The sequence below is a fragment of the Stenella coeruleoalba genome (assembly GCF_951394435.1).
Source record: "Stenella coeruleoalba genome assembly, chromosome: 1".
Lineage (NCBI taxonomy): Eukaryota > Metazoa > Chordata > Mammalia > Artiodactyla > Delphinidae > Stenella > Stenella coeruleoalba.
The window spans coordinates 95,880,071-95,903,515 of NC_137169.1; the positions used below are offsets into that span (position 1 = coordinate 95,880,071).

General features: G+C 56.2%; 1 protein-coding gene across 3 annotated transcripts; it reads left to right on the forward strand.

Annotated features, from left to right (window-relative positions):
- Positions 1-1,971: 1,971 nt before the first annotated feature.
- On the forward strand, positions 1,972-14,768 carry AMPD2 (adenosine monophosphate deaminase 2). 3 transcript variants are annotated; one of them, XM_079937812.1, is made up of 18 exons: positions 1,972-2,375; positions 7,344-7,474; positions 7,692-7,822; positions 8,654-8,722; positions 8,812-8,923; positions 9,167-9,353; positions 9,586-9,727; positions 9,840-9,929; positions 10,184-10,313; positions 10,481-10,675; positions 10,764-10,895; positions 11,105-11,268; positions 11,504-11,630; positions 11,720-11,883; positions 12,177-12,297; positions 12,553-12,726; positions 12,909-13,019; positions 13,135-14,768. In XM_079937812.1, exons 1-18 carry the CDS (start codon positions 2,366-2,368, stop codon positions 13,342-13,344), a joined length of 2,400 nt encoding a protein of 799 aa, XP_079793938.1. In that variant the 5' UTR covers positions 1,972-2,365; the 3' UTR covers positions 13,345-14,768. The 3 variants fall into 3 exon arrangements, with proteins under 3 accessions (XP_079793938.1, XP_079793940.1, XP_079793939.1); XM_079937814.1 differs by lacking the exon at positions 1,972-2,375 and adding an exon at positions 3,258-3,380; XM_079937813.1 differs by lacking the exon at positions 1,972-2,375 and adding an exon at positions 6,097-6,144.
- The last annotated feature ends 8,677 nt before the right edge of the window (positions 14,769-23,445 follow it).

Sequence of the window (23,445 nt, forward strand, 5' to 3'; positions counted from 1 at the left end):
TTTAATTTTGAGATTTATTTTATTATTCAATGTTGAGAGCCCAACAGCCTCAAAATTAGGCCCCAAGACTAATTTAGTCCGGGGTTAAGACATAGGAGAGTCTTAACTAGGTGGAATGTGGAGGCTATTACAGATTTTTATAGACTTTTGTTGCTTTCCATTTCCTTGATTATAAAAATCATGGATATGCATTGTAGACAGTTTTTAAAATGCAAATAAGTATAAAGAGGAAAATAAATATAAGCCATAATTCCACCACTCACCAATAATCATTTGTTACACTTTTTGATGTGTTTGTTTTCTATGCATATATGTCACATAATTAGGGTCATACTGTATGTACAGATTTGTGCATCCATTTTTTTCACCTAACTTTACATTGTAAACATTTTCACCTTATTAAGAGATTCTTCAAGAACAATTTTTAATGGTTGTATTTCATTGTATGCATATGACATAATTTAAACATTTTCCTATTGTTGGACCTTTAAGTTTCCAACCTTTCTATGTGATAAACATTGCAGTTATGAACAATTTTGTGCATATTTTTCTTGCAGTGCTTTTTAGAAGAACAATTTCCTGGAAGTGGAATTACTGGATCAGATAATACGAACCTTTTTAAGACTCTTGAGTAGACGTTGCCAAATGGCTTTCAGAAAGATTATATCAATGTTTTTTACGACCACCAGTAGGATATGTGTGTGTCCCATCTCACTACCCCCTTGCCTGCTTTAGGATTTTTTTTCCTTTAATCTTTGCTAATTTGATGGGTGAACATGGTATCTCCTTGTTCTCTTTTTAGTTTTATTGATTCTTTGTGAGGTGAAGTTTCCCGCCCCCCCCCCCCCCATGTTTACGGAGGCCATGGTTTTTTGAGTTTGTCCAGGGTGAAGAGCAGTAAGTAGGCAGGGATCAATGGAGGCAACACCAGGTGCCGGTAGGGAATAGGATTCAGGGTCCACAATCCAGTCTGGGGAGGAGGGGAGGAAGCAGAGTTCGGGAAGGAATTTGGTTGAGGTGGTGAGAATTGGGAGGAGCATTAGTACAACTGGGTGTGGGGGCAAAGGGCTCCCGCAAGGTAGAGACACAGGAATAGACTAATAGCTGCTAATACGTTTAATTATGTGCAGTGACGTTATAGGGCCTTTCTCCCACAGGTTTCCTTTAAGTAGGATTCTCTGCCACTTGGGAGTGGGGGTTCTGGTTGTGTGGGGTATCTGCAGTCCCCAAAATAGCCCAGCACCCCTTCTTTATAGACTGCAAGGTGAATCAACCTCTGAGAGTGTCAACAGGGGACCAAGGCCAAAGCACAGCAATGATATTACTGAACATTAACTGAGTAGTAACTACAAGCCAGGCACTTAACTTATATTAGTTCATTTATCCTAAAAACTACCATATAAAGTGGGGTCTCTTACACTCATTTTATAGAGGAAATAGAAGCACAGAGAAGTTAACATTCCCAGTGGCAGTCAGGAAGTAGGTGAAGTCTGGAATTGAACCACACTGGCTACAGAGCCTAAGCTCTTGACCAACAAATACAGAAATAAATGTGGGAAGGGGAGTCAGAATTGCAGGACACACCCTGCCTAGCTACGCCTGCTGGGAAGGACTTCTGCTAAAAGAGAACCTTGGCACAATAATAATAGCTATCTTTTATTGGGCACTGGCTTTGTGCCAGGTATCATGCAAAGGTGCCTAACGTTTCATCCTCACAATAACCCCTTTGAGTGAGGTACTGCGATTACCCCATCTCGCTTTACTGGTGAGGAAGCTGACGCACAGTCCTTGCCCAAGACGCTGCGGGGCGGATGCCGAGCGGCGGCTGCCCACGTGGCGCCGGGAAGAGGAAAAATGGCGGGGGCGGGGCCGGGGCCGGCTTGGCGGGGGAGGGCCCGAGCAGGGGCGGGGCCACGGACTTGGCGGGGCTTGGGGCTGCGGAGAAGCGCGCCGGCGCTGGCGAGGTTTCAGTGGGGTTGCACCTGTTGCGTGACTCCACCACAGTCCGGTTACCCGAGTCCGACCCGAATACCCAGAAAGTGTGGAGAGAAGCCCAGACGAGTTCCGGGTCCCGCTCTCTGGGGAGCACGTGGCCTGCCCGCCTCTGGAGTGCGGGGCTGGGGGTCGGGACGCCGGGGTCTACAAGGCCAGTGCAGCGGCCCAGGTCGGCAGGGGTCGGCCTCCCTACAGCCAGCAATTTTGAAAGACTGTCTTACTTCTCCCATATCAGTGCCAGGGTAGGGGCCCTTGGAGCGACTTGCCGGGGTCTGGATCCCAGCCCTTCTCCCGTCCCTCGCGACCGGGCTTCCCGGCTTTGCAGACCCTGGAGAGCAGACATCCCGGTACCCCTCAGGGCTCGGGCAGCATGGCCTCAGGTGAGTGTGTGCGTGTGTGAAGGAGGGCAGGGTCTCTGGGACAGAGAAGTGCAGTGTCCAGGGTGACAAGAGGGTGGGCACAGCCTGCAGACCTACGGAAGGCGGACAGCTCCTCCCGGGGAGCGCCTGGAGAGCAGAGCCTGAGTGTGGAAAGACAGAAGGCAAAGTCAGAAGCCGCTAGGGTCTCTTTCCCAGACCCCAGAGAAGCCCCTGACTCCTGGCCTCCCTGCCTTCCTAGAGGGTAGCTTCTGTGGACAGTGGAATTTTCCCAAGACAGGCTCCTCCCTACTGGGCTGGGATTCTCAGTTCTACCCCATCCTCTCCGAGCTGGGCTACCCCTGGGGCCGGGGGTCCGACGAGGAAAAAAGGGGACTCTGCCCCAGAGGCGCTGGATTTTCATGGAATTCGCTGGCCTTGAGAGGAAAGTGTTCTGAGCTTGGGGGTGCTTGCACTGGATCCCTCTCTATTACTATTTGTTTTCTGCCTGGCTGGCTGGACCAGTTAGCCTGGACTTTGACCCTTTTGCTCCAGAGCCCTGGCAAGGGGCAAGGGGCAAGGGGCAAGGGGCTCCTGAGGGCTTCGTGGAGTGCTAGGGCTGGCCCTTCTCCATCTTGTTTCCTCACTTCCACCCCCCAGGGGAAGTGAGGAAACAAGTGACATGACCATCCGTGTAACTCCGGCGGACTGAGGAGAGGAAGGGAGGGTTAAAGGGGCAGGGATGGAGGCCCCCCCCCTCCTGAGGTTGCCTAGACAACATGAGAAATCATGGCCAGGGCCTCTTCCGCCTGCGGGGCCTCTGCTTCCTGCATCAGTCACTCCCGCTGGGGGCGGGGCAGAGGAAGGGGTTGGATGTGGCAGAGCCAGGCCCAGCTGGTGCGGCTCAGACTCCCCCCGCCGTCTCTGCGGCCGGAGCCATGGCATCCTATTCATCTGGTCCCGGCAAATCCAAGGCCAAATATCCCTTTAAGAAGCGGGCCAGCCTGCAGGCTTCCTCTGCAGTACCAGGTGAGTGTGTGCTTCCTGGCCTCAGGCTGGCTCTGCCCCTACCTCTCGCCCAGGCCACTGGTCCCCTCAGGAGGGGGGCTTCTCCTGCACCTTCTCTGCAGTGGTGCCCCTTGTCCCCTTCTCAGGGACAGCTGGCTTGGGAGGTGGTGTGGGGAGGGAGGTGGGGTGGAGGGTGACAGGGTTCTGTGTCGGGGATGCTGTCCTCTGTAACGAGGAGTGGGCATGGGTGTGGGTGCAGCAAGAGTGTATTTGCACACGTGTCAGCGTGTGGATGTGCTAAGACTGTTTGCATGTGGAGTGTGTGTGAATGGAGTGGGGGATGTGTGGGACTGACTAGTTTGCAGACTGGCCACACTGCTGGTGTCTGTGCCTTTACCAGGCAGGCTCAGGCTGTCCTCTTGCAGTTAGTTACTCTTTCTAGGATCCTAGATCTTGAACCCCCTTACTGGGGGTCTGATGTTAAGGCATACTTATTGCCGCCCGGCATCCAGGGTCTAGGGGCTCAACTGTATCTATTGTTTGCAGTTTGTTCATTCCTGATCTGTCTTGTGAGCTTCCTCAGAAGTATGGGGTGTCCTTGGGCTGGGCCCGTGCGGGGGCTCAGGCTGGGGCCGCTGCCGGCCTGCGTGTGCTCCTGCACCCTTTGGTTCAGCTCCCACTCCTGTAGGCATCTCTGCACCGTTTGGATCTTGCAGCGTGGTGCAGCTGTGCCCATCGCCCTGAGGGCTCGGCTGCCTGGGTCCGTGCTTGCTGAGAGATAGCTACCTGCCGTCTGCTGCTCCCAGGCCTGTGGCTAAGGGAAGACCACCCCCACTTTGGTGACCAGGTCAAGCCAGTACCCCCACCCCCGGAGCACCTGTCTGTACTTGTAGCCTGATTTTGCTTGTGCCTACCTCCTGGTTTTCTTATGCTACTGAAGATGCTGGCCTGAGTTCTGTATTGGCCTGAGGGTCTGTGTTCTCTGTGCCCAGGTCTCTGCCTCCAGAGGGTGTGTCCCCTGAGGCTAGATCTGTATACCTTGGGTTGGTCACATGGTGGGAGCATCTGATTCTTGGGGGTCAAAGCCTTGGGTACCTCTCTGCCTGCCAGGGCAGCCTTGGCAGTGAGTGAGGGGCTCTGGTCAAGTGGGTAGACAGGTTGGCAAGAATCTTGGAGCTGGTGGGAATGGCTGGGGAGTAGCCCTCTCTGGCTTTTGACCACCCCTCCCCACGCCGTGTGTGTGTGTGTGTGTGTGTGTGTGTTTGTGTGTGTGTGTGTGTATGTGGGTGTGGGTGTGGTGCTGTAGCACAGACCCTGGGAGAAGGGACCAGCAGGCAGCTGGGTCTTCTAGACCTGGCCTCAGGAAGTGTGGAGGTTATTGCCTGTCTGTCACCTCTAGTGAACCCTGGCAGCCCTGTGTGGTGGCTTGGCAGGCTGGGGGGATGGCTCTGCATGCCAGAACCTGTCCTGGTCACCCCAGCATTTCTGTGGAGACCCTGGGTCACCCTGCTAGGAGAGGTGGTTGAGATTAGGGCCTTTGACTCAGTTCTGCTGACCCGATACACACCAGCCCTGGAGGTCTGTGGTCAGTCTCTCTGGAGGGGGTTAGAAGTGGGGAGGAGCCGTGTAGGGTCAGGGTTCTTGGGGGATGCAAGGGCCTTAGGCTTTGTCTTAACACTCTGAGGGCAGAGCTGGTGCCCATCTTCCTTCCGCTTTCTGCTCTGCCCTCTTCCAAGTAAGAGACAGTGTTCCCACCCTGCCAATTCTGTTCTCTTCACACCCTCACTGCTCATTGCCTTGGCCTACGCTGGGCCCAGAAGCTCCTCCCGCCCCCAGTGGGTGGGACTGCACGTGGGGAGTGTTTGGAGGGTCCCAGGAGTTCATAATCACAGATGATGGTACTTTCCAGAACTATCTTGCAGAGCCGTATCTCTGTGCGCCTTATAGCAGCTGTGGCTAGGCAGGGCAGGACTCCTTATCATCCCATTATAGGCAGACTTGAAGCCTCCGGAAGGTAGAGACTTGCCAGTAATTGGGAACAGAGTCAGACTCAAGTCCTCCAAATTCTAGTCCCACTTCTGAACCTCTTCTCCTGGGCAGTCTGTCCCCAACGATAGGCTTGGACGGGGGCTGGAGGTCTAGGGGGCCATGAACCAGTCCCCTGGGCAACAGGGAAGCTCTGTAACTGGTCCTTTCCTGGACCGAGCCTCTACCCCGGCTGTCAGCCAGTTCCTCTCCCCAGCAGGGGCCCTGTCTCTCCCAAGAGACCCCGTAGTCAGGGGCCCAGAGGGCAGTGGTGAGACAAACAAGGCCATTGGGCAGAGGAAGCTGGCCTGGGGCTGTTGGGTATGGAGGTGAGGAGGGCTGCTCGTACCCTCCTACTCTTTGGCTAGCCAGGCCCTACACACTATCCCCTAGGGCACTGCATTTTAAGGAGGCTTGTCCCTTCCCTGCCAGCCTGCCCTGCCCATAACGGCCTGCCCTGCTCCACCCCCTTGGGGGCCCCACTTTGGGCTGGGCCCTGGCACTGTAGAGGTTAAGGGCCTGTTCAGTTTGGGGGTTCCTCTTATCTCCCAACTCTGATACTCCTTCCCTTGATTTCTTTACTCCCCTGAGCTTCCCCAGTCCCCTGCTTGCCGTCATCCCAGGGTCTCCCCTGCATGCAGCTGCACTTGGTACAGCCCGTGCCGGCCCCTGAGCTGTCCTGGGGGACTGGCTGCAGCTCCACTCAGCAAACAGGCGGGCAAGGGGCACAGGGCTGCTGGCCGGCGCTGCCTGACTGCAGGTAGGGCCCAGGCAGGCACCAGGGCGAGGGGGGGCTAGGTCCTGGATCTGGGGCAGGCACCCCCTCTTCTTTTTGTCCAGCCTTAGGACAGGACTCTGGGGTGTTGGGAAGTGGGCCCAGAGACTTCAAGGCATGCTGCCTGGTAGAGCCTCTAGTCCATCCTGAGCCACAGTGGAGAGGGAAGAGGAGGGTGCTGGAGGGGAGTACCCCCCATGGCTGACTGGGAGAGCTTCCTGCTGGGAGGGTGGGGCTGGGGAGCCCAGGGAGGGTCCTCTGGGGTGGGCTGGGAGCTCAGGCAGCCTCTCTAGACTATCAGCTTCAAGGCCTTTAGTGCCAGCCTCCTGTTGGAAGCTGAGGAATTCTTCCTTCCGTGGAGAGAGACTCTGGCTTCTGATACTCCCTTCCCCAGGGCCTCCGGCCCAGATCCTGGGGCCTCTGAGTGGCGCAGACTGTTTGTGGCAGCTCCCTTTGGAGGGGCAGCCAGCAGTGGGAGGGGCAGGCTGGGGCCAGTCCACATCTTGGCAGCCCTGGGGTCCTGGGGGAGAGGGCAGGCCTCCAGGGAGGAGGTAGGGTTCCTGCTGCCAACCAGGTCCTCCACTTCCTCTCTTCCTCTTCCTTTGAAGGCTGGTCCCCAGGTCAGAGCTGAGTGGCAGCTGTGGCTTCCCCGGGCTTTGTAGGTCTAGGGTATCGGGCGCAGACCCTGGCCCTTGAGAGGGGGATCTGCTGGTCCAGAGGCAGGTCTGATCCTGGATTGGCTGCCCTGGAAGCTGTGCACTTGGCATCGCTGGTGTGGCCTTAATGAGCGCCTGGAGAGAGGGGGGGTGGGGAGTGTGTGTGTGTGTGTGTGTGTGTGTGTGTGTACATGGACACGTGGGTGCCTGCCTGTAGCAGGTACTCACATGGAGGTTCTCTCATGGCCTGATGGGGTGGCCCCTAGTCCAGGATTCAGATTTTTATTCCTGGGGTGAATGAATCCACTTGTTCTAGGGGCAGACTCGTGGCCCCACCCATGAGCCTGGAATGGGTGAGGGGCCCCCGTGCCAGACTGCAGGTGAGGTCCACATGCGGGCTCACTTCTCAGCCTCTGAGGGGTGACTGGCCTCTCTCCGGGGCTGGCCTGGGGCAGGCAGGGGCCCAGGGCTTCCAGTGCACCCAGGCCCTGCCCTTCACCCTTTGACCCTGCATCACTGTCTCCACAGAGGCTCGGGGTGGGCTGGGGGCCCCTCCGCTGCAGTCTGCCCGATCCCTGCCAGGCCCTGCCCCCTGCCTCAAGCACTTCCCGCTCGACCTGCGCACGTCTATGGATGGCAAATGCAAGGAGATCGCCGAGGTATCGCCTGGCACCGCACCCTGTGTCCCCCCATCACTGCCGCCATGCCTAGTCTTTGCTCCCCTCACCCCTTCTCCACCTCACCTGTCCCTTTACTTCACGCTTGGCTGTGCCCTGATCCCCTAGCCTGTACCAGGTACCCCCAGCTCCTGTGCCTTCACCCCATCCCCAGATCCTGATGGCCAGGCCACACTGACCCTTCCTTCCCTCCCACCAGGAGCTGTTCAGCCGCTCCCTGGCTGAGAGTGAGCTCCGGAGCGCCCCATACGAGTTCCCGGAGGAGAGCCCCATTGAGCAACTGGAGGAGCGGCGGCAGCGCCTGGAGCGGCAGATCAGCCAGGATGTCAAGTAAGCCCCCAGGTTCAGAGCCAGACAGGCCACCTCAAGGGGCAAGCCATGGGGTGGGGGGCACAGCCAGGCGGCCGTGGGGTGGGGGGCACAGCCAGGCGGCCGTGGGGTGGGGGGCACAGCCAGGCGGCCCTGGGGTGGGGGGCATAGCCAGGCGGCCCTGGGGTGGGGGCACAGCCAGGTGGCCATGGTGTGGGGGCACAGCCAGGCAGCCCTGGGGTGGGGGGCACAGCCAGGCGGCCGTGGTGTGGGGGGCACAGCCAGGCGGCCGTGGTGTCAGGGGCACAGCCAGGCGGCCCTGGGGTGGGGGGCACAGCCAGGCGGCCCTGGGGTGGGGGGCACAGCCAGGCAGCCCTGGGGTGGGGGGCACAGCCACGCGGCCCTGGGGTGGGGGGCACAGCCAGGCGGCCGTGGGGTGGGGGGCACAGGAAGCGTGGGGTTGGGGGGAGGGACATAGAACAGTTTGCCCAGCATCCCTCTGTCTCCATCCGGACGCTTTCAGAGCCCCATCTCTTCTCTTCCAAGCAGTCCTCCCTCTGGGGCCCCCTGGGGAGGCGGTGCAGAGCAGTGGTGTGAAGCATAGGCTTTGGAGTCAGGCTGCTGGGTTCTGGTTCCGTCTTCTACCCACCAGCGTGGCCTGGAACATGTTGCTTAACTTCTGGGTGTGCTTTCTCATCTCCGATGTGGGGCAAGAGCAGCACCCACGGCATAGGGTTCTACATCCCTGTGAGGACCACAGGTGACACCACGTGCACGGCACCTAGGACAGTGCAGGCACCTGGGAGCAAGGGCCTCCTCAGCTGCCTGACCTCTCACTCCTCTCACCTCTAGGCTGGAGCCGGACATCCTGCTTCGGGCCAAGCAAGATTTCCTGAAGACAGACAGTGACTCGGACCTCCAGTGAGGAGGGCAGAGGGGTACGGGGGATGCAGGGCTGGGGCCTGTCCCACTGCTGTCTCCAGCCCCTCCCTCATACCCTCCACTTGTAGGCTCTACAAGGAGCAGCGTGACGGGCAGGGCGACCGGGGCCTGTGGGAGCGAGATGTGGTGCTGGAGCGGGAATTTCAGCGGGTCACCATCTCTGGGGAGGAGAAGTGTGGGGTGAGTGTCCCCGTCCCCTGGATCCTGGTGGGCTCCCCGAGTCTGGGCAGCTGGGGGTAGAGGCCAGAGAGGGTGTTTCTCTTTCTTGAAGCTGGAGGGGCAGAGGGTCTGGCTGGAAGCTAGTTGCTGTGCTGAGAGCAGAATGGTCTGAGGGTTTCTGGGGTCAAGGCCCAGGGAAGAGGTGAGGGTGAGTCGGGTCTGAGTCTGGGACTGGGACCAAGGAGAGTGATTCCCCGTCTCCAGGTGCCGTTCACAGACCTGCTGGATGCAGCCAAGAGCGTGGTGCGGGCACTCTTTATCCGGGAGAAGTACATGGCCCTGTCGCTGCAGAGCTTCTGCCCCACCACCCGCCGGTACCTGCAGCAGCTGGCCGAGAAGCCCCTGGAGACACGGACCTATGAGCAGGGCCCGGACACCCCTGTGTCCGCTGGTGGGATCCCCCATCCCTGTCCTACTCCAAGTGCCCTGGTATCCCAGGCTCCCTGAGCTTGGTGCCCAGGAACCTCAGCCTGCCTGCTTTGTCCCACACGCGAGTTCATTCCAGCCTCTTGGCATGTGGGGGTGGAGGCAGGGGCAGGAGCTGTCCTGCTGGGGCTTCTGGGCCAGGCAGCGGGTGGCCTGGAAGAGACCTGGCCCTGACTCCACCCTTCTCACCCCTGCAGATGCCCCAGTGCACCCCCCTGCGCTGGAGCAGCACCCGTATGAGCACTGTGAGCCGAGCACCATGCCGGGGGACCTGGGCTTGGGTCTGCGCATGGTGCAGGGCGTGGTTCACGTCTACACCCGCAGGGAACCCGATGAGCAGTAAGAGGGGCGTGGGGCATTCTGGGGGGGAAGCTGTGGCGGGCTGCATCGGCTCGGGAGGGCCCACAGGGCCTGGCTTGCTCTCCTCACTCAAGCTCCCCCTACACGCCAGCTGCTCAGAGGTGGAGCTGCCGTACCCCGACCTGCAGGAATTTGTGGCAGATGTCAACGTGCTGATGGCTCTGATTATCAATGGCCCCATGTGAGTCTGTGCCCGTACCAGACACTCGTCTCCCCTCCCAGCCCGGATTCTTCCAGCCCCAGCCCTGCCCCAGACACCCATCACCCAGTCTCCCACCCTTTCAGTCACCGAGTCCTAGATTTTCCCGTCATCTGCTGCCCCCTTGGCAGCCTCAGGCCTGCACCTTCCTGCTTCCTCCCTCTGCTCTGCTACCCAGGCCCTCCCAGGTGCTTCCTTGCGGGCCTGAGCCCCTGCCTGCTTCTCCTTCTGCCCAGAAAGTCATTCTGTTACCGTCGGCTGCAGTACCTGAGCTCTAAGTTCCAGATGCACGTGCTGCTCAATGAGATGAAGGAGCTGGCCGCCCAGAAGAAGGTGCCACACCGAGATTTCTACAACATCCGCAAGGTGGGTCCTCACCCCCAAGCCTGACCCTGCACCTCTGCCCAGCCTCCCCCTCCAGGGCCTGGGTCCCCACCCGGCATCCAGTTTGAAGAGTCCTCTCCCATCCCACCGCCCAGGCTCCGGACTGTCCTGGCCTCCCGTGGACCCAGCAGTCCCCGTTCCCCCCCCAGGTGGACACGCACATCCATGCCTCGTCCTGCATGAACCAGAAGCATCTGCTGCGCTTCATCAAACGGGCGATGAAGCGGCACCTGGAGGAGATCGTGCACATGGAGCAGGGTCGCGAGCAGACGCTGCGGGAGGTCTTCGAGAGCATGAATCTCACTGCCTACGACCTGAGTGTGGACACGCTCGATGTGCACGCGGTCCGTCCCAGTGGTAGAGGGGCTGAGGGGCTGGGCCAGTGTGCGGGCCAGGGGTCAGGGGTGACTTGGGCCTGCCCTTCTCCCCCAGGACAGGAACACCTTCCATCGCTTTGACAAGTTCAATGCCAAATATAACCCTATTGGGGAGTCTGTCCTCCGAGAGATCTTCATCAAGACCGACAACAGGGTTTCTGGGAAGTACTTTGCTCACATCATCAAGGTAGGGAGGAGGGGCTGCCAGGGCCCACGTATAGGGAGGGGCAGCGTCGGCCTGCGGCAGCCCTCCCTGAGTGGGTAGCTGGGGGCTTGCATAGGTGGGTGGGGAGGGTGGGTGAGAGGCATGAAGGGATCTGACTGAGCACACCTGGTGGGCACGAAAACAGGGACGGGTGAGAAGCCTGAGGGTGACAGTTGCCTCACACGTCCCAGGAGGTGATGTCGGACCTGGAAGAGAGCAAATACCAGAATGCGGAGCTGCGGCTCTCCATTTACGGGCGCTCAAGGGACGAGTGGGACAAGCTGGCGCACTGGGCCGTCATACACCGTGTACACTCTCCCAACGTGCGCTGGCTCGTGCAGGTGCCCCGCCTCTTGTGAGTGTCCCTTGGAGTGGGAGGGAACGTGGGGGCAGAGGTCAGGAGGCCAGGGCCTCCTCCTGCCCTCCTGGGATGGCTGACCCTCCCCTGTCCCAGCCGAGCCCTCGGAACTGGAGGGACTCCCTGGTCCACTCACGGTCTGTCCCGCTCGGCACACCCAATGTGGCTCAAAAATGCTTCTGTGATTCTGCCCTGACCTGCACATGCCTGTGTGCACTCGTCTCGCCTGCAGTGACGTGTACCGTACCAAGGGCCAGCTGGCCAACTTCCAGGAGATGCTGGAGAACATCTTTCTGCCACTGTTCGAGGCCACCATCCACCCTGCCAGCCACCCGGAGCTGCATCTCTTCTTGGAGCATGTGAGGGTGTGGCCCAGGGCTGGGTGTGGGGGGGACACTGCCTCAGGCCTGGCTGCGGCTCTGGACCTGACCCCAGTGTCCTGTGCCAGGTGGATGGCTTTGACAGCGTGGATGATGAGTCCAAGCCTGAGAACCACATCTTTAACCTGGAGAGCCCCCTCCCCGAGGCCTGGGTGGAGGAGGACAACCCACCGTATGCCTACTACTTGTACTACACCTTCGTCAACATGGCCATGCTGAACCACCTGCGCAGGTGCCTGCTCCTGGGCTCCGCTGGTGCCATGTCTCTGGCTGCCCTGCCAGCTCTCAGCCAGCAGGCCTTGCTCTGGGCCTGCCCTGGGCTGGGGCCACCAGATCTCTGACCCACCTCTTGGCCCCAGTCTTAGATGGGATGGGTTCTCTGCCCTCGGGGCTCTGTGGGTCAGCCCTCGCTGACCAAGGATCTACCCCTGCCCCCTGGTCCTAGGCCCACAAAGTCACTGGGTGGGGGCTCAGGAGCCCAGGCGAGCCAGGCTTGGGACCCGACGCTGTCTTCACGCCCCCCAGGCAGAGGGGCTTCCACACGTTTGTGCTGAGGCCGCACTGTGGGGAGGCCGGGCCCATCCACCATCTGGTGTCGGCCTTCATGCTGGCTGAGAACATCTCGCATGGGCTGCTTCTGCGCAAGGTCAGGCTCTGCACCCCAGCCTCCCCTCCTCCCAGCCCTTCAAGCCTCTTCAGCAACTGGTCCTCCTCCCCAGCTTGGACCCCAGCCTCCACACGGAGGCCCGAACTTGGATTCTGGCTGTAACCGACCCTCTGCAACTCAGGCCCATCCTGGACTGCCCCCTGTCCCCCACTGTGACCTGTAACCCCCAGAGCCAGGTGTCCTCCCCAGGCTGGAGGCCACCTGACAGGCCTGCCCTCCCTGTTGCCTGCCCAGGCCCCGGTCCTGCAGTACCTGTATTACTTGGCCCAGATTGGCATCGCCATGTCCCCGCTCAGCAACAACAGCCTCTTCCTCAGCTACCACCGGAACCCACTACCTGAGTACTTGTCCCGTGGCCTCATGGTCTCACTGTCCACCGACGATCCCCTGCAGTTCCACTTCACCAAGGTCAGCACATGGCGGCAGCCTGGTGGGCGGGTGTCCTGGGACACGAAGACCACCCGGACAGGGCAGGTCTCGGGGCTGGTGCTGCCCTCTGCTGGTGGAGTGCAGCATGCCTCATGGCAAGTCCATGGGAGGGGGGGGTGGCAGGCCCGGTCCCCCCGCCTGAGGGAACCTGGCCTGTGCAGGAGCCACTGATGGAGGAGTACAGCATCGCCACCCAGGTGTGGAAGCTCAGCTCCTGCGACATGTGCGAGCTGGCACGCAACAGTGTGCTCATGAGTGGCTTCTCCCACAAGGTACTGCACCCCCTTGGCATCCCCTCTCCTCCCCTGCTCTGTGTTTTGGGAAGGTCCCAGGGTAGCTGGCCCCTCAGAGCTGGCTGCAGCCCTGCGCATTGTCCTGCCCCTTCAGGTGAAGAGCCACTGGCTGGGACCCAACTATACCAAGGAGGGCCCTGAGGGCAATGACATCCGCCGCACCAATGTGCCGGACATCCGTGTGGGCTACCGCCATGAGACCCTGTGCCAGGAGCTGGCGCTCATCACGCAGGCCGTGCAGAGCGAGATGCTGGAGACTATCCCGGAGGAGGCGGGCATCACCATGAGCCCGGGGCCTCAGTGAGCCCAGCCCAAACAGTGCCCCCGCGTCTTGGCACCTTGACCACGTTCTGTCCTCAGACCCCTCCCGCCCTGTTGTGGTCTCTGCATGTGTCTGTTCTTTGTTCCGTCCTGCATGTCTCTACCTGTATCTGTGCCGCCCAGGAGCCGCTTTACCCTTGTCTTGGCTTGGGTGGCACCTGATGGCCCAGGTGTGAGGTCTGCCCTGCTGGTGGACCTGTCCCAGGATCCTCTGAAGGCTGGCTGTCCTGCGGGCATCTGAGTGTCCACAAGAGCCAGGGATGGTTGTGGGGGTCTGGCCCTTGGGGTCCTGGCTTGGGCAAATCTGAGCTTTGGCTGGGGCTTGAGTTTGGGCCTCCGTCTTGCTTATGCGGCTGAGGGGCAGTCAGGTGTGGCCTGTACACGTGTGTTGTGGGCACGGACTGCCAGGGATCTGCGGCAGGTAGAATTGGCTGAGTCACAGCCCTAGCTGCCTGGGCTTGGGCCCCGGAGGTGCTGGACCAGCACCTCTGCCAAGTCACGGCCCAGCAGCTTTCACCGTCCTTCCTCTGGTCCATGTGCTCCCCTGGTGTCAGCTTCCTGTGCCTCTGTGGGAGGGGGCAGCTGCCCTGTGCTGTGTCTGACGCCATTGCAGCTGGAGGGTCCTGGATCTGCCACCAGCCCTGAGGGCAGTATCCCTACTATGGTCCCCAGAGTTTTGACCAGACCTGGATCCCACCTGGTCCCCTGTGTTGTGTTCTGGACCGAGGCCTTTGCTATGAATTGCGGTGTTTCATACAATCCCATCTTTCCTAGTGCATGAGAAATAAAGATTATTTAAGTAACGAGGCAGATGGGGTCTCTGTTGGGAGAGGGAGAGCCGTGGTGGATGGTGGCTGAGGTCGGGTCCAGGAACACTGCGGATGGAGATACAGCAAATTCTGAGGGGAGTGACTGGGCTTGACTGAGTGTGTTTATGCATGTGGAAACTGACAAAGGCAGCGGGGTGGGAGGAGAGGCCCACCGGGGACCTGTCTGCTGCCCCTAGGCCCTTGTCCAGCCTGCCCCCTCTGAAATGGACTTGGCCCCAGGTCTCGGGCACATCTCTGTCACATCAGTTTGGGGAGTAGCATCCCCTTTCCACCTTCTACTTCCTCCTCACCTCCAGCCTCTTAGGACACCCTAGTAGATGTGGGAATGTGAGATTACAAGCAAGCCTGAGGCCAGTGGTTCTGAAACTCTGGGGACATCAGGCCCTTCTGGGGAGCTTGTTTAAAACGCTGTTTCCAGGTCCTACCCTCTGCGATTCTGATTCAGTAGGTGGGAGGCATAGCACAGAAATCTGCAAGCTCCCGGCAGATTCTCTTGCAAAGGGTTGGAGCAAGCGTTTGCCTTCTGAATCCAGACCTAACCAGCTTGGCTTCAGTCCCATGTTTAATTCATGATTTTTGGAGCACCTCCTTGGGCACAGAGGTTGCTGGACTCTGTTGCCCGTGTAAGGAGGAGAGTGGAATGTGCCCTGTGCTGTGCAGGGTCTTGGGTTGGCGATGGAGAAGCTGTTTGCTGCTGCTGCTGCTGCTGAGGGAGGGGAAAGACGGCTGGTCGCTTCAGACACAATTAGCCCTAGAACAGTGTGATCCTGCCTAACTGAGGGCCTGGAGAGGGAACAGGAGGCTGGCTGCCTCCCCACTCCTGGGCAGCTCGCTCTGCTCCAGCCCCGCCTCTCTTCCTGCATCTGCATCTTGCCTAGCCCTCTGGGCAGAAGCTCCCCCGATGCCACTGCCTCCTGAGGGCTACTGGCCAGGCGCACTCCTGGCCAAGGCCCAGGGTTCTTCTGTCTTCAGAAGGCATCTCTAGCCAATTTGTTCTAGCCGTTTACACAACGTAGAGCAGAACGTTAGAGCTGGATGCTGAGCAAGAGATTGTACAAGTCTGGCTGGTTTCTGGTTGGGGAAACAGACCCAGGAGATGCAACTGGCTGGTGGCGGAATCTGGGCTGGAGCCAGGGGAGCTCGGGGTCCAGGGCTCCCCACCTCACACTGGGCCTGCATCTGCCCAAGGGAGGTTGCTTTAACAGGCTGAAGGGAACTTAACTTTTCAAGGAGGTGAATGTATTTAATAGTAAAAAACATGTTGTGTCTTCATCTGTAAGACAAGGAAGGAGGATTAGAAGATCTTTCTAGAAGGCAAGAATTACCTGTCTCATTTGCTAGCACTTAGGACAGCCAAGGTTCCGTATTTTCTCATTGAACTTGTCATATAATAGAATCCTTCATTCCATTTTCTCGTCCCTTGTACATTCTTCTCAGTGTTCTGAGGCCTAGCTGTAAGAATATTACCAATTTAAGAAGTTTCTTAACAACCTCCCCACTGTTTTTTTTAAACAACTTGCTTCTAGATATTTTGTCTCTCAGAAATTTCTCTTTTAAACATTTATTGAGAGCAAATAATTTTAAAACAGACCTTAGTACTTTTTTTTAACTGAAAAGAGTAATTTTCATTTAAAAAGTTTGGAAAATATAGAAAAAATGGGAAGAGGAGAAAAGCCCACTCATAATCTACCAGTTTCAACAAATATTTGATCAACTTCTGTCTGAGATACATTTATATGTTTAAAATATATTTTATATATTTACATATTCCTTTCAGTTCTTTTTAAAAAGGCATTTTAAGTTGAGATCATACATGTATAATTTTGTATTTTAAAAATATTTTAATGTCCTTCCACATTTCATTAATATTTTTACATTCTTTATAAATTTTAATCACTGTACACTGCCCCATGATGAGCCTCACCATAATGGCTCTTCTTTGTTAAGGATAACCATGGCCTAATGTCGTGGCTACCAGTGTCTGCTTTGGCTCCAGACCACTGGGGTTTGAATTTTGGCTTCACTGCTTACTGGCTGTGTGACCTTGGGCAAGTTACTTCCCCTCTCTGTGCCTCCAGGTCCTCACCAATTTCATAGGGATAATAACAGCACTTTTCTCATGGGTTGATTTTGGATTCACTGAGTCTCGACATAAAGCACTAAGTGCTCAATAAATATTAAATATTATTATCTTTGCATATAGGGCTTTACAGATTATTCCTAATCTAGATGACGGTGAATGAAATGACCAGGTCCAAGATATCTATCTTATTGCTTCTTGACAGAATGAACCAAAGTGTGTCAACTGCAGTTAAAGTCCTTTCCCCGCCTTCTCTCTCACCCACTCCAGTGCAGTCCTTCTACCTCCTTCCCTTTCTTGGAATTATGTCATGCCCCTCCTCGTGCCTGCTTGGGAGGTGTGTGTGGAAGTTTTGTGAAGAGGCTGCATCCTCCCTCCTCTCCCTCCTTCCTCGATGGTCGGGATCCAGGGCTTCTGCCTCTTGCGTGGAGAAGGGAGTGGAGTGGATGGCAGAGGGAATTCAAAAAACTGGTCTGCTCTGAAGGGCCCCAGACAGAGTGCAATAAAACAGGCAAATCAACTTGTCTTGGCCAGTCTGCTTTGAATGGGCCCGGCCCTGAGTGACGTCTGCACTGGGGGACTGTCTCTTGTCAGTCACAAAACGCTGTGGCTGGGTGGGCTGTGCCAGGCCACGTCACACCCTGCCCTGCTTCACCTCCTGGTGCCCCTTCCTGGGGGACTTGAGGGGAGCAGAGGGGCAATTGGCTGTGCCCCCAGATGGAAGGGGCTGGTAAGGCTTGGTTAGGATGACAGTGATCCTGATTTCCAAACCTTACGTGAGAACGTTCGCCCCATCAAAGCATTGCCTCATTCATAAATGTATGTATATGGAACTCCAATAAAGATTTAAGCATTAAATCACGTTTAATCCAACATTTGGCAAATCATTTTGTTTTCAAAATGAGAATAAAAGTACCCAAATAAGGATGCCCTGGACCATCCGGGGTCGGGTGTTCTGGCAGCTGGACCTGCAGGGGCAGGCTGCATGTCTGGAGATGGAGAGGAGCCAGTGTGCTGGCTTCGCGAGCAATCCCGTCCTGTCCAGGGGCCAGGGCGGACTTCGAAAGGCCCAGGAAATGCTGGAGACTTGAAAGAAAAACTTTGGGGGCTGAAAAATACGAAAAAGCGTCAAAATTGCTAAATGTTTAATGCCTTCAGAAAGTAACATGTCAACTTTAATATTTGTTAAGTCTGGTATCCATACAAATGTCACTATATTTGAAAACAATTTGTAGGTTGGATTTTTGTCATGAGTTCCAGAATATGCAGGAATGATTGAAGAGAAATCATAGCCAGTAGTAAATTGAAAGAGTTACTCAGAGTCTAGTAATTTCAAAAGCAAATTCATAAAAATCCTTTTACATTTCAAGCAGAGTTATATTTAATGAGGAATGTGGGTGCAGTTTTAATGTTTGTGGCGATGAGGGTGGGGCCTCTGAGAGTCTGATGCAGGGTCTGGAAAGGGCTAAAAGCGCCCTGCCTTTATATGCAGTCCTGCTCTGGGCGGGGATCAGCTCAGCTCTGGACTAGCCTGGCCCCTTTGCCCTCCTGCCTCCCTAATGAGTCTAGGCAGATGCAGGGCACCTATTACTGCCACAGGCATCTTCTCTAGGTCTGTGCAGGACCTTGTGTGCCTGGAGTTTGTCTCCACTTTGCAGATGAGGAACTGACTTGGATTTGAAACCTGAGTGTTCCACTTATTAGCTGGGCAAGTCCCCCCTCCTCCCTGACTTTCTGGGTTTGGGGGTGACAACCCATTCTCAGCCTGTGTTTTCCATGTGGGGTAAATACCTCCCGGGCACCCGGCACTGGGCTGAGCACTTTACAAGTGTGAGTGCATTTCATGTGCCTAAGGGCTCTGCATGCTAGCTCTCATCATGACGCTCTGCCTTAGAGAGAAAATTGAGGGTCAGGGAGGTTAAGTAACTTATCCAAGGTGACCCCACTGGCAAATGCAAGAGCTAGGATTTGAAGCTAGAACTGTCTAGCTGCAAAGTCCTTGTTCCTCCTACACTATGACGGTCCCTGGGGCGGGGGTGGGGGGGGCCTGTGAGTGCTGCATGTCTGGTGGGGGTGGGTCTCTGTAGAATTGGGTGCTCAGGGAAGGGATGGTGCCTGGCTCTGGTGAGCAGATGGACCAGCAGAGGCAAGGCTGGAGGCACAAAGGCTGTGGAGGAGGCTCCTGTAGCATCCCAGGTGCGAGTGGGAGTGGAGAGCTTTTGTGGGGAGGCAGTTAAGACCAGTGGTGAAGAAAGGGGTGGCAAATAAAAGAGAAAGGGGTAGCAGAACTGGCCTCAGTGGCTGGCACAGCCTGATCAAAGACTGAGTATGTGAATGCCCTGAGGCAGGTGTGTACTCCAGTTGGCCACAAGCCCCATCCCTCCCTGATGCCTTTTACCTGGCCCAATCCACACACTGCCATGGAGGTATCTGACTGTGATCCCTGGGTTAAATCACTGTTTCGCGGTACAGCTCTTTCACTTTATTAGCTGTGATCTTGGGCAAATTGTATGAACTCTGAGCTTCAGTTCTCTTATCTATAAGATGGAGACACCAAGGTCTCCTGCACTGGCTGTTGTGGACATTAAATACCGTATATAAAGCTCTTAGCAGAGTGATCAGCACACAGAAAACCCTTGGTGCTTATTTGAAACTTATGAAACCTTAATGCCCTTTTTGCTTCCTGTCTCTATCTCTCCATCCACCCCTCCTTCTCCCCAGCAGACCATGGAGTCCAATTCCTGCTGCTGCTTTTTGCTCACATCCCAGAGGCAGCAAAGACATTTACTGGGCGAGAGGCACGTGCTGGGGCAGAAGTGGGGGGAGGAGAGCAGCAGAGAGGAGACCCCTTGGCTGTACTCACTGAGGGCCTCAGTGGGTGAGCATCTTAGCAGAGGTCGAGACAGAGATGGTATTCAAAAGCTGCAGAGGGAGGCAACCCTGCAGGCCTGATCCTTTGTCTGTCATGGTGTCCGGAGATGACCAGTGCACAGGACCCGACTCCCTCTGACCGAGGTCACAGGAGACATGCAAGTCTCACAGCAGAACAGGCAAGTTACTCACCAACTTATGAGAGGGAATCAAAACACCAAGCAAAGGATTTTCTCAAAAGTCAGTCAGCAGTGGCTTGGTGAGTGGTGAGATGCAACCAGGGTTTTGAACAGCCTCTGTTGGCCCTGCGGCTCCTTCTCCTCTGCATCCATGTGTCCCTGAGCAGAGCCATTCTAACTCATAGAGTGCCTTTGTGTATTTAGAAAAAGATGCCCCTTCTCTGAGGAGACGGGCCTCATGCTGGGGAGCACAGCTTGGTGAGCAGAGAATAGGCTGGCTTTTGGTCCCTGCTCACCCAGGGGCTCTTGTCAGTGGATACCCTGTTGGATGTAGGTAGCAGACTGGCCCTGGGGCCCCTGGGCACCTGCAGCCTGAGGGTGTGTGTGCAGCCACGTTGTCACTGATGCCACTGGCTCTCTCATCTGCTCTTGGAGGATGTCATCCAGCCAGGTCTGGGAGTTCCTGGCAGCATCCTACATGAGCTTATGAGTCAGATGAAGCTGCAGTCACCTCTGGTCCATCCCTGTTCTGTAGCTGAATAAGGCTCAGTGGCCACAGAGCTGCCCTGGTGCCTCAGTGCTGCTGTCGGGGTGCACGTGTTCATGCCACGGTGTCCCCTGGACAGTCTGCCTCGGGCGCTGGAGACCCCACTGTGAAGAATCGGGCGCATGGCTCTCTCCCGCCCTCTCTGCCACATCCCGTCCCTGTGCATCTGGGGCCTTGCAGGGCTGCTTGAACACCTGGGTCATGCGCACACCCAGGGCTGATGTTCACCCACGTTATCACCTTTGTGGCAGGATAGGAAAAGGTGGCCCCTTTGGGCAGACGTGGCTGTGACAGCTCACAGAACTGATGGCATTTTTGGGTAGAGAAAAGGGTGTTCTCCCCCACCCTAGGTAATCACAGGCAGCCACGCCAGGGTGAGTTCCTTGGTGAGCAGAGGGTAGACTGGATTTCAGCTTCCCCTTGCCCAGCCGCAACCCGGGACTGGTAGCCCTATGCAGTTTCCAACATGTCCACACGGTGGCGGTACTGAGATCCTTGGGAGAACCCCACGGGCTTCTGCCCGCAGATCCTGGCTCTGAGGCTGGGCTGGGGCACCCTCTCCAGGCACCCATGCCACTGACTGACTCATGCAGTGGGCACCTGTGGGGCCCCGCCCCTCTAGCCCAGTAGGCAGACTGGCTCACGTACGAATCCTCCCAGTGAGATGTGGCTTAGGCTAAGCCAGGAGTCCCCCAGGAGTAGAGCTGCCCAGAGGCCAGCTGATGTGGACACCCTTTGTCCTGGACAAGGATTCTAATCCTTTTTTTCTTTTTTAAAGATTTTTTTTTTTTGATGTGGACCATTTTTAAAGTCTTTATTGAATTTGTTACAATATTGCTTCTGTTTAATGTTTTGGTTTTTTGGCCACAAGTCATGTGAGACCTTAGCTCCCCAGTCAGGGATCAAACACGCACCCCCTGCATTGGAAGGTGAAGTCCCAACCACTGGACCTCCAGCGAAGTCCCAGGATTCTAATCCTTTTGCTGTGCTGTTCTAGACCTCGCTCTACCCCTTTCTCTTGTTACCACATTCTTCTTCAGCTCTGTGGGCCACATGTGGGTAGGCCCCCTCTCCTTCTACACTCAGCAGGTCCTGACTGCGTTTCCCGGCTGCCCCTGCTGCTCATCAGGAGCGCCTCTTAGTTTTTTTTTTTTTTTTTTTGCGGTACGCGGGCCTCTCACTGTTGTGGCCTCTCCCGTTGCGGAGCGCAGGCTCTGGACGCGCAGGCTCAGCGGCCACGGCTCACGGGCCCAGCCGCTCCGCGGCATGTGGGATCCTCCCGGACCGCGGCACGAACCCGTGTCCCCTGCATCGGCAGGCGGACTCTCAACCACTGCGCCACCAGGGAAGCCCGCCTCTTAGTTTTAAGACGATTTCTGCAGCAGTTCATTTTATCTCCTCTGAGTGAATTTTCCTGTAACCTTCAGAGCTTGAGGATAGGCCTATCTGTCCCTGCCATGTACCAGCCGCACCCCAGTCCTAGTCGAGGAGACAAGGTTCCTTGCTAAGAGTGCTGGCAGAGGTCCATTTGGGCTGTGGTGGTCAGCGGGGAGGAAGCTCTGGGCTCCAAGGAGGAGGTGGGCTTTGATCGGGCTCTGCGAGGATGGAGAGAAACTTCATGGAGGAGGGGGAGGGAGGAAGACATCCTGGGGCTGCATGGGGGCATCTCCCCCTCATCCTCTGGTGTGGGGTCAGTGTCCTGAAGGCCACAGGGGCAGTGCCTCGCTGGGGTGGGACCTGGAGGGGTGTCCTTGCCTCTTGGAGACGGGCTGAGTCAGCTGGCATGGGAGGCTTGTTCAGTACTTTGCTCCCCATGGGTGCCCAGCATATAGCTCTGGCAGGGAGTTTGGGGGCCTGAATTCATCCATCAAGGATAATGATAACAATCGCTAACATTTATTAAGCACTTTTCATATGCCACACACTGTTTTAGGAACTTTACATGTATGACCTAATTTATCTTCAAATCGGCCATATGAAATAGGCACCATTATTATTGCCATTTACAGAGGAAAAAGGCACAGAGCAGTTAAGTGACATTCCCAGGGTCACACAGATAGCAAGTGGTGGACCCAGGATGCCAACCCAGGAGGTCTGTCTCTACCTGTTGTGCCCCACTGCCTTCTTCCTTTGGGTTCTGTGGATGAGGTGGCCAAGGAGCCCATGATGGCTAGGCAGGGTGGAGGCTGGTCCCACAGATTGTAAGCGAAGACCTCACCAGCCCCTCTCAGTGAATTTCCACGTGTAGGCTGTGGTTACAGCCCTACCCTCGGGGATGGCAGCCTGGGCCCTGCCCTGTCTCTGTGACCCCAAGTTAGAATCAACTCTTTGTCCCCACTTTCTGTTTCACACCTGCCAAGCCACAGCGCCACCCCCTGGACTCCCTGTGAATGCCCCACCTACACCTATAGACCTCTTCTGGCCCTTAGGGTCTTCCTTTGATCTCCTTACTACCTTCTGGCTCCTGAGCAGAATTATTTTTCTCCTTGGAACTACTTACCACTTATATGGCTATGACATATATAGTCCTAAGTGCAACCCTTATCCAAGACCTGGAGAAAACAGAATGCCTTCTACCTGCCTCTACCCTGAGTCAAAGAGAAGTTACTATCATCACTTACCTCAAAACTGGGGCTCAGGAAAGGATGGCCTTTTCAATAACTGGATGTGCATATGGAAACAATGCCAACAACTCCAGCCTCACACTAAATACAGAAGTCAATTTCACAGGTCTTGAAGATCTGCTTTATGTGAAAATACAGAGGAACATCTTGATGACCCTGGAGTGCCAAGATTTCTTAAACAGGAGACAAAGGCACTAATCATGAAGGAAAAAAATGATAAATGAGATTTATATTAAGATAAAGAAATTCTGTTTATCAAAAGCCACAGGATGAGAGCAGAAAATAAAGGGCTTGCATCCAGAATAAAGTGTTCCTACAAAGCAATAAGGAAAAGACAACACTAGAAAATAAACAGAGGTCTTGGTCAGGCATTTCACAGAAGAGGACATCTAAATGACCAGTAGGGCTTCCCTGGTGGCGCAGTGGTTGCGAGTCCACCTGCTGATGCGGGGGACACGGGTTCGTGCCCCGGTCCAGGAGGATCCCACATGCCGTGGAGCGGCTTGGCCTGTGAGCCATGGCCGCTGGGCCTGCGCGTCCGGAGCCTGTGCTCCGCAACGGGAGAGGCCACAGCAGTGAGAGGCCCGCGTACAGCAAAATAAATAAATAAATAAATAAATGACCAATAAACACACAAAGAGGTGTTCATCTTCATTTGCCATCAGGGAGATCTACACTGAGGCCTCAAACTGCCACTACCAGACACCTGCCAAACTGACCAAAAGGAAAAAGTTTGATGACACCAAGTGCTGACGAGGACGTGGAGCCACTGGAACTCTCCTGTGTTATTGGTGGGAGTGTCAATGGGTGCAACTACAGAAAACTGTTCGGTAGTATCTGGCAAAGCAGAACATAGGCACGCTCTGTGGCCGGGAACCCCACTCCGAGGAATGTCATAGCAGCACCATCCAGGTAGCTCAGCAAGGAGTCTGTTCAGTGCTGGTCAGCTGTGG

Coding starts and splice junctions, on each gene's coding strand:
- AMPD2 (XM_079937814.1), top strand. CDS start 3,290: ATGGCATCCTATTCATCTGGTCCCGGCAAATCCAAGGCCAAATATCCC. Junction 9,930..10,183: donor CTGATTATCAATGGCCCCAT/GTGAGTCTGTGC, acceptor CCTTCTGCCCAG/AAAGTCATTCTGTTACCGTC. Junction 13,020..13,134: donor TGAGTGGCTTCTCCCACAAG/GTACTGCACCCC, acceptor CTGCCCCTTCAG/GTGAAGAGCCACTGGCTGGG.